The sequence below is a fragment of the Poromitra crassiceps genome (genome assembly GCF_964638095.1).
Source record: "Poromitra crassiceps genome assembly, chromosome: 5".
Taxonomy (NCBI): Eukaryota; Metazoa; Chordata; class Actinopteri; order Beryciformes; family Melamphaidae; genus Poromitra; species Poromitra crassiceps.
Window position 1 is genome coordinate 25,400,432 of NC_139642.1, and position 15,249 is coordinate 25,415,680.

General features: G+C 46.3%; 1 protein-coding gene across 1 annotated transcript; it reads left to right on the forward strand.

The window, feature by feature from the left end:
- Positions 1-1,251: 1,251 nt before the first annotated feature.
- Positions 1,252-14,629, forward strand: LOC310776942 (sodium- and chloride-dependent GABA transporter 2-like). Its single transcript, XM_083637158.1, has 12 exons — positions 1,252-1,366; positions 2,808-2,895; positions 3,003-3,135; positions 3,749-3,883; positions 4,076-4,179; positions 4,343-4,467; positions 5,427-5,539; positions 5,632-5,769; positions 13,347-13,449; positions 13,579-13,679; positions 13,921-14,091; positions 14,294-14,629. Exons 1-12 carry the CDS (start codon positions 1,267-1,269, stop codon positions 14,426-14,428), a joined length of 1,446 nt encoding a protein of 481 aa, XP_083493284.1. The 5' UTR covers positions 1,252-1,266; the 3' UTR covers positions 14,429-14,629.
- Positions 14,630-15,249: the final 620 nt, after the last annotated feature.

Sequence of the window (15,249 nt, forward strand, 5' to 3'; positions counted from 1 at the left end):
AACATCAATAATAGTCATGATTGAATTCTATTATGTCACTGTGGTAGCCATACTGATGAGTGGGTAAATGCAATAATGGAACTGGAATGACGTCAAATGAAGTCAAATATTGACTAAGTAGTAGCTATGGCCTCTGTGACCCATGGAAGAGATTCCGATGTAAAAAAAAAAAACAATATTTAAACAGCACATCATGTGCAGGCAGAATATTTTCATTTGTGTTTCAGAAGCTTTCAAATCTAGGGTAAATACATCTAACTTGTCTTTGTGAGTTATGGTTTAACATGAACACATAACATTACTGAGAGGAAGGTTTCCTGAGCAGAAGCATACTCACCAGAGTGATACATAAGCGCATAAGACTGACGTGGCACTGTCATGAATTTGAAGGAGGCGTTATGAATATCTATAACTGTTGTCATTATGTGTCATTCGGTAAATTATGTCATTGTTAATCCAACGTTGACATTGTTTAATATGTCTTCATTACAGTATGACAACTTGACATCATCCAAGACAACATACTGTAACCTGTCAATATCTTTGTTATGACAACTTGACATTAACCAAGACTAAGTGTAATTACACTTAATGACATCTTAATAAAAGGTTAAAATTGTGCCACTGTAGTTGAGGTCAAGGAAAACACTCGTCATGACACCGTTATAAACTCATTTGACAGTCTAATTAAACTTAATGACAACGTAATGCCTGCTATGTCATGTTTATGTTGTCTTGGTTAATGTCAAGTTGTCATAACGAACCATTGACAGTAACGAACACATCTCAAGCAATGTAAATGTTGCATTAACAATGACATAATTTACCAAATGACACTTAATGACAACAGGCATAAACATTCATAAAGCCTCCATGTTCATGACAGGTGTCATGTCATGGTCATAGTAGTAGTAGTACTAAACGGTTTTATTTGGTTAAGAGTAATAATGTACTAATGGCAACACAAGTTGAATTGGTAGTACATTTTACAAAGTTTACATACAATGACAGTTATGACAGTGTCATGTCAGTCTTATGCACACCCCTTCAAAGAAGGTATTACCGAGTAGGGAAGGAGGCTATTCCTTTACATCGTAAATGAAATAAAGCACACACTATGGGTCCAAAATTGGTGTTGTTTGAAGACTGAAGATAAGATGCTGGCTATACTCTTTTCCCAGGGTGCAGAGTTTCTGTATAATCTGTACCAAGTCTTGCCCTGCAGGTATAGGCTATGGTGGGCAGGTGATTCTCCTGTACAGCTGCATGTGTTACATTATTATTCTGGCCTGGGCCTTGTTCTACCTGGTGTTCTCCTTCAGCGCCCAGCTCCCCTGGGCCAGCTGCAACAACCTCTGGAACACAGGTGAGGTCAAGTGTTGGTCTTCTTATTCTTATTGTATCTTATTCAAGTGGAAAACGGAATCGAAACAGTATAACCATCCCTTATTAAAATATCGTGGAAATCATAATCCAAACAGTATTTACCTAATTGGCTTTACAGAGTTGACGACAGATAAATGTGGAATAGCCACTAAAAACACGTAATCATTTCCAGAATGTTTTTCCACTGTTAGTTGGTGTCAGTTTGAAAATTATTGACTTTGTGAAAACAGGAGGTACAGCCAGGCTATTTGTAATCTTCGAGTCTCGAATAATAGAATTCCTAAATAATAGGAAGATCTAAAGGTCTGCAGAGGAACACAAGCTTTTGTAATTTATGTAATGGCACCTGTTTGGGAGATGAATACTATGTTTTGTTTGAGTGTAGAGAATAGGAAGTATAGCGTAAATAAAATGAAATCTGAAATTAAAACATAAAATGCACATAAAATCCAGGAAGATAACATCATAGCTGGATGTGTGTCATAGAATTACCAGGAGCCTTGATTAACAGCTGGGAGGAAACAATCAGTTTAGGGTTTCACCTAGGGGTGGGAATCACTGATGCCCCATGATACGATATTATCACGATACTTAAGTCACGATCCGACATGGCGATATGCTAGTATTGCGATATATTGAGTATTGCGATATATTGTGATTTATTCGCTTTTTTCAACTGCAAATGATGAGATAAAGTTTCCAGTCTGTTCATCTCACTTCAATCATTTTTATTGGAGCAAAATGGGATTGTCAAGCAGACAGACTGACCAACACTGTCATAAAAACCTGACGTAAATGTTTTTGTATAATAAAATATCACGATACTTGGCATTCAATACGATACGATATATTGCCCACAAAATATCACGATACTATGCTTTATCGATTTCCCCCCCACCCCTTCACCTCCCTTTAACTTGGCATGACATTTGCCATTTTTACAGCATCAATAGCCTGTAACTATGAGATTCTACCCCCTCAAAGTGTTTTACATTTCCCTATAAATTATCCAACATGCTACAAACACAGCTGGCTTCATGACCCCATGCCCATATTACCCAGAATGCCAGCATGAACATAACTGCCTGGAATAGCCTATATAGCCTAGCCTACTGAAAAAAGTAAGAGAACCCCCCCCCCCCCCCTTCCCCGTCAAACATTTGGTATGCACATATCACAGAAAAATATGTGAATATGAATATGAATAATAATTCTCTGCATTCTTTTACTTTTCCACCACAACTTTTTCCGCCATCTAGCTTTAAAGCATTAGAAGAGACATTTCCTCTGCATGAAACCAAGTACATTTAGAATGGATATTTGAAAACTTGTCTGGTGCATTTCAGTGTCCCCAGTATGGCAATATATTTTTTCAAACGATTATGGAAACGTATTGTTTTTTTTTCTTTCTACCCTATCAGACGATTGTGTCGACTTTTCAGCATTAAATGGCACCTTCAAATGGACCAACCAGACGAACACAACCTCTGCTGCAACCGAATTCTGGGAGTATGGTTCAGGTCCTTTTCATGGCCAAATGTACTATTTCATGTTGTGTGGGGGGTGGGGGGTGTCTTACTTTAACCTTTTATACCCATCTGTTCTTCACCATGTAGACGACGAGTGCTTTCTATCTCAGGAGGGATTGAGGAGCTGGGCAGCATCAGGTGGGAGGTGCTTCTGTGCCTCGTGGCTATGTGGGTCATCTGTTACTTTTGCATCTGGAAAGGGGTGAAGTCTACAGGCAAGGTATATTACTACAGGCACATTTTTCACTCTGTCGGCATTGTATTTTTATGCAACCCACGAATACAGAATATCAACATTTCTGAAACAAAAATACATTGCATGCATGTTTCTAGATTTGTGAATATTAACGTTATGCTGCTATTGAAATAGCGTGGTGGCCAGTAAGGGTGTTTTGATCAGAGAGGATGGAGGCTGTAAACACTTGCCTTTCACATCAGAGGGCCGTGTTCGATCCCCTAACCCCAAACCATAATCCTAACTTTGTTTTACTTACCTAAACATAACCAAAGTTGTTAAGAGTTGTTTTATTTGCAGTTAACTTTGGAAAGGCAGCGAGGTTTTCAAATTAACCGGCGCTTTGTTTCAAATTTACATTGAGATTGTGTACATTGAAATTGTAGGTTTGCAGAAACGTAAAACGCCACCTTTTAGAAATGTAAAAGGCACATATTGTGTTTCAAATTTGCGTTGAGATTGTACGTGATATACAAACATGCAATGCTGACATTTTATTGTGTCAATTGCATTTTGGGGGGGAGTAAAAGTAGTGCATGTAAGTGATATACTATATTTGTAAATAAAAAAATAATTAAAAATTAACGTGTTTTTCCAGGTGGTGTATATCACTGCCACCTTTCCCTACGCAATGTTATTGATCCTTCTGATCCGTGGCCTCACTCTGCCCGGGGCTGTCACAGGAGTCCTGTTCTACCTTCTGCCTGAACCCTCACGTCTCACAGACCCACAGGTAGGAGTAGGTTATTACAGTGTAATATATTAGTATAATATATAATATAATATAATATAATGTAATACAATGTAATATAATATAATATAATATAATATAATATAATATAATATAACATGACATAATATAATATAATATGATAATATTACAGCTTTACTTGTGCAACTCATCATTGTTGCTCTGCTGGAACAGGTGTGGATGGAGGCTGGTGCTCAGATCTTCTTCTCCTACAGTTTGGGTGTGGGCTCCTTGGTGGTGCTGGGGAGCTACAACCCCTACAAGAACAACTGCTATAAGTAAGTCTCTGTCCAAGTATGTCTTGTCAGTTGTGTCCTTGAGCAAGGCCCACCAGCTCTATAGGGGGCACTGTGCTGTAGCTGAACCTTTCCTTTGTAAATAAAATAAAATAAATAATTGTCAGTTGTATGCATAGAGTATGTTTTTTTTAATGTTTTGCAGAGACTGTCTGTGGCTGTGTTTGCTGAACAGTGGCACCAGTGTGGTAGCTGGGTTTGCTGTCTTCTCAGTGCTGGGATTCATGGCGCATCAGCAGGGAGTTCCCATAGAGGAAGTGGCAGAGTCAGGTAACACAAGCAATCACGTACATAAAGGTGTTTGGGATGATGCCACCTAGCTTGAAGTCATACAGTCTTCCGCTGTGCAAGCATCATATATCAGCAAGAAAAAGAGCCCTAAATAACAACCCCACAATGGAAGCGTCCTTGCGGAAATCGAACTCTGGTCACACTTTGACCCACATGAACAAAAGTGGTGAACAGAGTGACAGACCGACCGACATTACGATCCATAGACACACACTGTCAGTGTGACAAAGTGCATTGCAAAAAAGTATGTTGCAAAAGTGTATTCCTGTGACTGCTCATAGCAGAAATGAATTCAAAATCAGTGATTTTGAATTCATTTCTGCTATGAGCAGTCACAGGAATACGCTGACACAGATGCAGTGTAATCACCCTATCAGGGTGATACTTTTCAAATACAGTGCACAAATCTTTGTAATATAGCAGCAGCCAATGCCGGATGCTCACTTCCAAACTATGGAACAACACACACACACACACACACACACACACACACACGCACACGCACACACACACACACACACACACACACACACACACACACACACACACACACACACACACACACACACACAGTGCATTGCTCACTGCGGAGTGCAACAGACAGCCAGTCTGCTTCCCAACTTTCTCTTTCTATATTATATATTATATTATATATATATATTATTATAATCAATTCTATTATATTTGATAATAGCCTCAAGAATATGCATGTCATGAGACTTGCTTTGTGGCAGGGAGCTTTGAAAGTGTTGCGCTAAAACTGCATCAAACTGTGTGTCTGGATTTAGCCACTATTACACGACATCAAACTGCCTGGATGTCACATTTGACCTTTGCGGTACCAAGTTATTGTTGCTTAATTTGTTAAATGGCAATGGTAAAGGCTGAAGGGAAGAGGGCAACCAGCCTAGCATCCAACTCACTGTTTTGTTTTCTAGGTCCAGGCCTGGCGTTCATTGCATACCCACAGGCTATAGCCATGATGCCCCTGCCTCAGCTGTGGGCCATCTGTTTCTTCATCATGCTCATCCTCTTGGGTCTGGATACGCAAGTAAGATGCCCACACGCACCGATGCTTTCTGAAAGACCACGTTTCATTAGGAAATGCCGTTATTCTTCTCTTCTTGTCGGTTTTCTGTACAGTTTGTTGCCATGGAGGTGGTGATGACATCCCTCACAGACATGTTCCCCTCAGTGATGCGCAGGGCGGGACGACGAGAACGTTTTCTCCTCCTCTTCTGCCTCACCTGCTTCCTCTTTCAGCTTCCCATGATCACACAGGTCAGGATTTGGTGTTATTCTTGTCATTGTTTAACCTTGATGTGTCATAGTTTGTCCCAATGAAAGAGAAGTTGATGAGACTCAGACAGACAGGTATAGTTCAACAGGTATAGTTTTTATATTTTATTTTACTTTTTCAGAACATAAAGAAAATAAAACAAGAACAGGAAAAAGAAGAAGAAAAAACATTCAACATTACAATGCTACAAAATGGTGCTACCAGTCATAGAAAATGTGCTTACAAAACGATGAAAAAAAAAAAATACTGTGCAAAGGATCCAAAAGAAACTCAATTATCGAAATAGGTCAGGAACGGGTCCCAAATAACAAAGAATTTCCTTAAAGAATTTGTCCTCTGGAACCTGAGTCTCTCCATACGTATAACTGAGATCATGTCTGTCAGCCACAGCTGAAAAGAAGGTAGCGGCAACCATTTCTAAGATATTTGTCTTCCATAATTCTGACAGTCTCCCCCAAAGAATACATTCACAAAGATTTACCAATGCTACATTTCTACAGGACATTCCACACACAGGCTGCAGAGATAATACATGTAATTAGTTTATGATAGAAACACAGGATTGAGATGATATTTACTCACACTGGATGATGAGTGAATATGAAACACTTTATTATTGCATTCACCTGAAAACATTTTCTAAAATACATCGGAAAATACAACAACCCCAATGTTATTTTTTATTTTTGTTACAACTGAACAGTTTTATGGTCACTCACGAGTCAGTAGGTCACGGGTTGACTTAGTTCCAGCGTTATAACTCGTTATATAAGGATTTTTCGAAATGTCTATGGAGAAAATGAATGGGGAAACTCACTTCCGGGGCAAAAGATGTCACGTGACTGTTCAGCTCTATTGGAGTCTCACGATCCAGTCAATCAGGCTGCTACTGCAGTGCTGCTGACTGAGCACCAAACTCATGTGAAAGCAACTTCAAACTGGAAGGCTGACCAACATAGTCATTCAACATCTTATCTTGAAACTATGTTTTAACTACCACACACAGCATATAATATTATAGCCTATGTTTATAAAAAAAATGTAAAATGCATTTTAAAAGATCGATACTGGCATTCATGTATCGATACTTGTTCCTTCACGAATATCGATTCAATATCGATATATCGATTTTTTTAACCCAGCCCTAATATATATATATATATATATATATATATATATTGTAGCGTTCCTGGTATTTAGGGAATCAGAGGCTTCTTGCTGGTAGAGGGTTCTTTATTCACAGTTAGTCATATTACAACTCTTGGCGGTTGTCACGCACATAGCTAGCTAGCTGCTTCTCCCTTTGGCGGTATCTGGAGACTGACTCCGCGCATGCTCTGTCTCCCGGAAGTCTCCCACAAGCATAGTGTTCCCCCCCAGTAACACTCCCCCACATCAGTTCCTATCTGCAATCAAGACACTTCTATTGCTCACCACATTATGTGTAACACTGGTTCGCTACATACTCCCTGCCCAACAATAAGGCCAGCTCCCACGCTGGCACCACAACCCACACATCCCCCTGTACCAAAACACACCCAAACATCTTCTTCTTTTTTTAGCAACTTTCTTTTTTTAAACACATTTTATACTTCATTCTCCAGCTTTCTCCCACATCTTCCATCCCCCACAATATCTCATGCCATGTACATTATTTTTCTTTTTTTACATCCATTTCCAACCACCACCATCCTCTTTTTTTTTTCTTTTCTTTTTTTTAATAACCCGTGGCTCTCTACGCGGCCGTGTTACTCCCTGTGATTCTGTCTCTGAGACTTCAAGTCCCTGGGTGGTGGCCGTCCGGTCATAACCGGACGCCCCTCTCTGTGGAAACAGATTCCTTCTCCCAGCACGTCTAGGTGAGACCGCTGGGCGGCCGAGATCTGGGGGAAGGGTGCACCCCCCCCGGTATGGGGCCAACCTGTCTCGGTGGAGTACCTTCCTGCCACCAAGTGGCATCTGCACTCGGTACACCACCTCCCCCATTCTCTCCAGGACCCTGCATGGGCCTGTCCAGTGACAGTCCAGTTTAGGGCTTCGCCCTTTCTTCCTCCGGGGTGCGTACACCCAGACCAACTCCCCCCCTTGGAAATGGTTTCCCCTCGCCCTCACGTCATAGTTCCTTTCTTGTCTCATGCCCGCTTTCTCCAGCTGGCCTCGAGCGAAGTTGTGAGCGGACTCTAATCGATCTTGCAGCCTCCTGGCGTACTCTCGCCCCGGGGGCGCATCCAGTGCGTCCGGTGGTTTGCCGAACGCCATTTCCGCTGGTGTCCGCAGTTCTCGGCCTAACATGAGCAGAGCGGGTGTGCAGGTGGACTCTTGGGCGGCAGATCGGTAGGCCATGAGGATGAGAGGCAGGTGCGTGTCCCAGTCTTTCTGGTGCTCCTCGGTGAGGATGGCCAACTGCTTTTTCAGTGTCCGATTGAATCTCTCCACCAGGCCATCGCTCTGGGGGTGCAGTGCTGTGGTCCGTGTTTTTTTTATGTTTAGTTTCTCGCACATGGTGGCGAACACTCGTGACTCAAAGTTCCTCCCTTGGTCACTGTGGAGGGTCTCCGGTGCTCCGAACCTACTGAACATGCCCGTCACCAGTGCGTCGACCACCGTTCCCGCCTCCTGGTCGGGCAGCGCGTATGCTTCTGGCCATTTTGTGAAATAGTCCATGGCGGCCAGGACGTATCGATTTCCACTGTCTGTGCGCGGAAACGGTCCCATCACGTCCACCGCCACCCTCTCCATGGGAGCTCCTGCTGCTAGCTGCTGGAGTGGGGCGCGAGACTGGTCTAACGGACCCTTGTACGCTGCGCAGAGGTCGCAACATCGACAAAAGTCCTGCACGTCTCTCCTCATCCTCCCCCAATAAAAACCCTGCCTAAGGCGACGGAGGGTTTTGCTTACCCCAAAGTGCCCGGCCCCTGCAGTTCCATGGCAGCTCCTGCACACCTCCTCTCTCAACGTCGTCGGCACTACTTTCCGCCACTTGCTCTCTCCCGTCGCTGGCTCCTTCCAGGACTTCATCAGCACCCCGCTGCTCAATCTCAGGGTTTCGAACTCTGACCACAGTCCCTTGGTTGCGTCGGTGACCCCTGCCACCTCTTCCCATGGTGGCTTCTGGCCCTCTTCTACCCATTGCAGTACTGGCAACAGCTCCATGTCGTTTTCTTGATGGGCCCTCCAATCTGCCGCTTCTGCCATCCGCAGCGCCTTGCACACTGGTCCGTCCCCCGTATGGTTAGGGCATATCCTCGCTTCCTCTTGGAGCTCCCTCTCCCTTCCCTCTCTCTTCTCGCAGTACACACACCCTCTCTCTGCGCAGGGTCGTCGTGACAGGGCGTCTGCGTTGACGTGGTGCGCCCCTGCCCTGTGTTCTATGGTGAAGTTGTAGTCCGCCATCCTTTCTAACCAGCGGCACACCTGTCCCTCCGGCTCCCGGAAGGACCACAGCCACTGCAGCGCCGAGTGATCGGTCCATAAGTACACCACCACCCGCTCCCCGTCCGGCCCCGTCTGGGACAGCACGGCCCCCATACCCCCATTGCTGGCATCAGTGTCTAGTAGGAACGGCAGTGTGGGGTCTGGTGCTCTAAGCACCGGAGACTCGGTCAGCGCTTTCTTGAGGGATTCGAAGGCTAGGTGGCATTCTGTCGTCCAGTGGAAGTCTGTGTTGAACAGTGGCTCTGCGATTTTAGAAAACCCTTTTACGAATTTCCTATAGTATGAGGCTAACCCTACGAAGCTCTCAAGTTCTCCTTTGTCTCTGTGGGTGGGCCACTCTACGAGCGCCCGTGTCTTCTCTTCCAGGGTGCGAATGCCCCCCGCGCCGATGCCATGGCCTAAGAACTCCACCCTCCTCTTCAGGAAGTGGCACTTATCTGGGTGTAACTTCAGACCCGCCTCTGCTATCTTCTGCAGGACCTTTCGTAACGCCCCCACGGCTGCCTGAAACGACCCCCCGTGTGTCAAGATGTCATCTAAGTACACGACGCATTCGGTTTGGGGAATGTCTCCCAGCAGTTTCTCCATTAACCTCTCGAACGTTGCTGGTGCATTGCACAGACCGAAACTGAGTACTCGAAACTGCCACAGCCCCCTCTCGGTGCGGAAGGCGGTCTTTGGCTTGGCATCGTCGCAGAGGGGCACCTGCCAGTACCCGCTGCGGAGGTCTAGGGATGAGAACCATGATGACTCTCCCACCGCATCTAACAGCTCCTCGATGATGGGCAGCGGGTACGCGTCTTTTTTAGTCACTTTGTTCAGCCCCCTATAGTCTACGCAAAATCGCATCTTCGAGCTATTTTTCTTCTTCACCAACACTACCCCCGACGCCCACGGGCTCTCTGACGGCTCAATGATCCCCGCCCGAAGCATGTTCTCTACAGCTTCGTTCGCTATGTCTCTCCTCGCTGCTGGGACTCGACGGGGATACGACCTGATGGGCCGTGCCCCCTCAGTGTCCATTTGGTGTTGCACCAGGTGGGTACAGCCTAGCTCATCATCAGACATCGCGAAAATGTCCTTATATTCCTCTAGTACTCGCCACAGTTCATCGCTCTGTTGGGGTTCTAAACCCTCACTCTGGCGTTGGTGCAATCCCCTCAGCATCTCTAACCTCTCGGTCTCCCCCTCCGCCTGTAGCGGTGGCTGAGGGCAAGTGTTCGGAGGTGGGCCAGGGGCGTGGTTTTGGGGAGGGGTTTGGTGCGGGGCAGGGGTCTGGGTTGGGGGAGGGGTTTGGTGCGGGGCAGGGGTCTGGGTTGGGGGAGGGGCTTGGTTTGCTGGGTGGGGCTCGTGCTCAACTGTGACGCGGTATACAGTGATGTTATTGACGTTAGGTCACTCCCCTAGAGCGGTGGGAGGGTGACCCATCTGGACTACTGGCCCCCCTGCGAACGTCAGTGTGCTCTTCCCTAGGTCTACTGTGCATTGGTTTAGCGTCAAGTAGTCCTCTCCCAAGATACAGGGCCCCGCCATCTCTACCACCCATACGGGAAAGTTCACTGTCTGTCCCCCCACTGTTATCATCACGGACCCCCTTCCCCTCATCGGCATCAACTCACCGGATACTGTCCTCAGCAGCTGTGCCGCTGGCTGCTCCAGAAGCGTTCCCTCGGGCATCATGTTGACGTTCACCAGCGTTGCCGTACACCCCGTGTCCACCAGGGCGACACAGTATCTCCCCTGTAGGTAGACTGGAACATGGCAGCCGTTCATCGTGCGCGGCCCGTTCTGCATGCTGACAGTTCCGGCGATGTCGTCTACTTCAGGGGGAGGCGGAGCCCCACCTCCCCGTTGATGTCGGTGGGCTCCCTCCCGCGACGACGTGGCTACGGGGAATGTGACATCGGAGACCCGTCTCGCCCCATCTAGACGGGCCCCGTGCCGTTTCCCTGGTTCCACGTTCTCCGGCGGCACTCTGCTTCCCGATGTCCGGGGCGTCCACAGCCCCAGCAGATCATGCTCCCTCTGCCCCAGCCACCGTTCCGCGGGGTGGGCTGCCGAGCGGGGGCGGGCTGCAGAGTCGCGCTTCGGAGCAGTTGTTCTTTTAGCTGCTGCACCGACTCGGACAGTTCTTTCACCATGTTGCCTTGCTCTGCCAACGCCATCTTCCACGCTGGCTCTTCTTGTAACGGGCTCTCCGCCACCATTCTCACTACGGGGGCGGCTCTCCCCGTGTCGCCGCTCGCGGCCCAGCCCTCCACTGTCTCTCTTTCAAGCGCCAACTCCAGCGCCTCCTCCAGTGTCTTTGGCCGTTTCAGCATTACCTGATCGCTTAGACTCCGCGGCACGAGTGCCTGGATAAAGTAATTTCTGGCTAACTCGCCCAGCGACTCTGGCGGCAGCCGGCTGTATACGCGCCGGCTGAGGATCTCAATGTCTGTTGCCAGTGCCCGCAGCGACTCCCCCGGTCGTCTACGCCTGTTACACAGCTCCGCAACCACGATGCCTTCTTCTTTGCATTGGCCGAACCGCCTCCGCAGGGCCGCCATCACCACATCTAAGTCTTTTGTGTCGGCCATCGCCGCCACGCACGTTATAGCTTCGCCTTCGAGGGACATCACCAGATGGCTGGCTCTCTCTTCCCTTGACCAGCCATTCATGTCCGCTGCCATGTTAAACATTGTGCAATATGGCTCCCACTCGCCTTTACCGTTGTATTTCGGCGGAGTCACTTCCTTCTTGCTTCGGCGGGCGCCGTCCCTCGCCGTCTCGATCCGCGCCACTTCCCCGTCACTGGCCCGCAGGCTAGCCTCGCTGGGCCGCGGAATAGCCTCCATGGCTACGGCGACAATGTCGTCTGGCTCGGCCTTCACTCCCACTAGCACTCGGCTTCCTACTGTCTGCTCCGCTTGGATCTCTCCAGTCTTCCTCCTCTTCGGACGCCTGGCTGTCTGCCCCGGCTCCTTCTCTTCCCGCCTCTCGTTTGATTCTTCTCCGCTCTCTCCTCAGGAACTTGTTCACCATCTCGCCGATTACGGAGGCAATATTCACCGCTTAACTTCTGACGCCAATGTAGCGTTCCTGGTATTTAGGGAATCAGAGGCTTCTTGCTGGTACAGGGTTCTTTATTCACAGTTAGTCATATTACAACTCTTGGCGGTTGTCACGCACATAGCTAGCTAGCTGCTTCTCCCTTTGGCGGTATCTGGAGACTGACTCCGCGCATGCTCTGTCTCCCGGAAGTCTCCCACAAGCATAGTGTTCCCCCCCAGTAACACTCCCCCACATCAGTTCCTATCTGCAATCGAGACACTTCTATTGCTCACCACATTATGTGTAACACTGGTTCGCTACAATATATATACTGTATATTTAAGCAATATAGCATGAGAGCTAGTGTGTTGTGGCAAATATATCCCGCTGATCAGTTGTTATCCCACGAGGCCGCACGGTTTCCAAGTATGATAATATAAATATAATAATAATACTATAAGTCCGACTGGCATGGTATTCTGATAGAGTCAGTTGAAACACTACTGTAAGGCGGGACCTCTAGCAAGAAGATAGACGTGCGGGTGATTTGATTGGATCGTTCTGGAGACTGAAGTTGACATTGGCCAATCCTGGCGCTTGCTGAGAAGCTGAGAGCTTTCTGGAAAGCCCGACAGGCAGCTCGAGCGCAGCGCTGCATTCTCAGCGCTTGCTGAGAAGCTGAGTGCTTTCTGCAAAGCCCGACACCAACTAACGTTACGGGGTTACATGCGGGGTTAAATGCGGGGTTAACAGCCTTTTTTTTGCAAAGAAGACATTAGCCCGCATCTATTCTTGTACAAAACATAATTTTCTGCGAAGTATTAGTAAAGTTATAAGCGAAGATCGATTCACAAGGATCTGACAGCTGTCTCCGCCATTTGTTTTTTTTGAGGTAACCAAAGGCTTTTAGTAAGAGAGTTGCCATGGCAACCAATAACCCATGGCCATGGGTTATTGGAGTGGGTTATTGGATTTATACAATGGCTGTGAACCAATCAGATTGCTTGATTTGAGAGAGCCGTTTTATAAATATATATGATATCTCTTATTATAGATATATATTATGATACCTCTCTGCTCTTGCCCCCAGGGAGGAATGTACGTGTTCCAGCTGTTAGACTACTATGCCTGTAATGGAGCCTGCATCCTCTTTCTCTGCGTGTTTGAAACCTTGGCATTGGGCTGGATATTTGGTGGGTATTCTTCACTTTTAAAAATGGCATTCACACGTTCTCTTGACAAGTGATATGTAAAATGTCATCTCCTCGTATAACCCCCCCCCCCCCCCCCCCCCCCCCCCCCCCCCTCTCTCTCCTAACAAGGCGTGGAGCGTTTGTATGGCATCATAGAGGACATGACAGGCGTGCGTCCCAGCCCATATTTTAAACTCTGCTGGCTTTGGCTCACACCCCTGGTCTCGCTGGTGAGTTGGGCTTTCATTGTCAGGATCACAATACAGAGATAAACCGTAGTGAACTGTCCACACATACATGATGGTAGTGCTTCTGTCACAACACCATGAAAGATTGTGGATATTTCACAGCCATTTGTCCTTCCATGATATACACCCGAAGGTGAAGCGATCTCCTAGCAGTTTTCAACCATTTACAAAGCCATATTTCAGTCTCTCTCACATCCCGCACTGTTCTTCACTGTTTCCTCAGGGATCTTTCATATGTTCCTTAATTAAGTACCAGCCTCTGACCTTCAACCGGTGGTACGTGTACCCAGACTGGGTGTACGTGCTGGGCTGGCTAATGTCCCTCTCCTCTATTCTGCTCGTACCAGGGTGGGCAGTGATGAAGCTGTGTACTGAGACTGGGACCCTCAGTCAGGTGGGACAACTGTGTAACTGTGTTGAAAGTTTTGTGAGGTCAGACAGACATACATACTGTACATATCTACATTTAAAGGAACAGTTCACCCCAACATGACATTTCTGTCATCATCTACTCACCCAAACGTTCATACACAGGACTTGGAATATTTGTATGTTTTGTTGAATGTTGAGTGATGTTTTCTCTCTCCATCTGTTAGCGCTTCCATCGTTTGTGTCAGCCCAACCTTGACCACTCACTGAGCAGAGAGGCGGAGCTGCAGCATGTGGGAGGAGCAGAGCTGCTTCATCACCAGTTAATAGAAAAGTTACCTGAGCCCATCAGAACATCTTAGGAGTCTTTTGTTGAACTGATTATGATGTTTTTTTTTAACATTGTCTTTGGTTTCAATGCTAATCCACTTGTCAGCGACAGACAGAGACTGGTAACACTGGACATTTCAACATACCCTCCCCCCAACTTTTCCTACAGAATTTTCTTCGTGGCAGAGAGACTAGGAGAGTCTATCCCTTCTGACTTTTTTTTTCTTTGCAACCTCCAGAACTACACTCGGTGTTAAATAAAATAACACACAAATATTTTACATATTCTTATATAGTGTAAATGTTTTTTTTTTAATATATTTGTATCTTATATTTTACGCTTTCTTGACTTGCAGTGCTTGCTCCTTACTTTTACTCTTAATTTATCTTTGATGTTATGCACAAAAATACCAAAGTAAATGACTTGTATGTGTAAACTGAATTGGCAATACAAATGATTCTGTGTTTGTGTACCCTGATGCAGAATGAACAAGACTCAGTCTCCTTCATCAGCTTATTTCTATCAGTGTTCAAACTACTGATGATAAAGAAGCATCACTGCTGGCATCTTACAGGCAGCAGCTTATCATGTAAACATTTCTGAAGCCAGAGCCTGATGCAGGGACTGAACCAACAACCTTCTGCACCACATCCATATGTTTATCTGGGTGAGCTACAACCCACTTATGGACAATAATATCATGGAAGAATAATCATATCTGTATTTTTAGGCTGAACAGTGACACAATACCTACTGTATACCTATATGAATACCTACTGTATATATATACATATATGAATATCTACTGTATATGTCTGTATTTTCTACAAGTGGGCTAAATGTCCAGTTGTA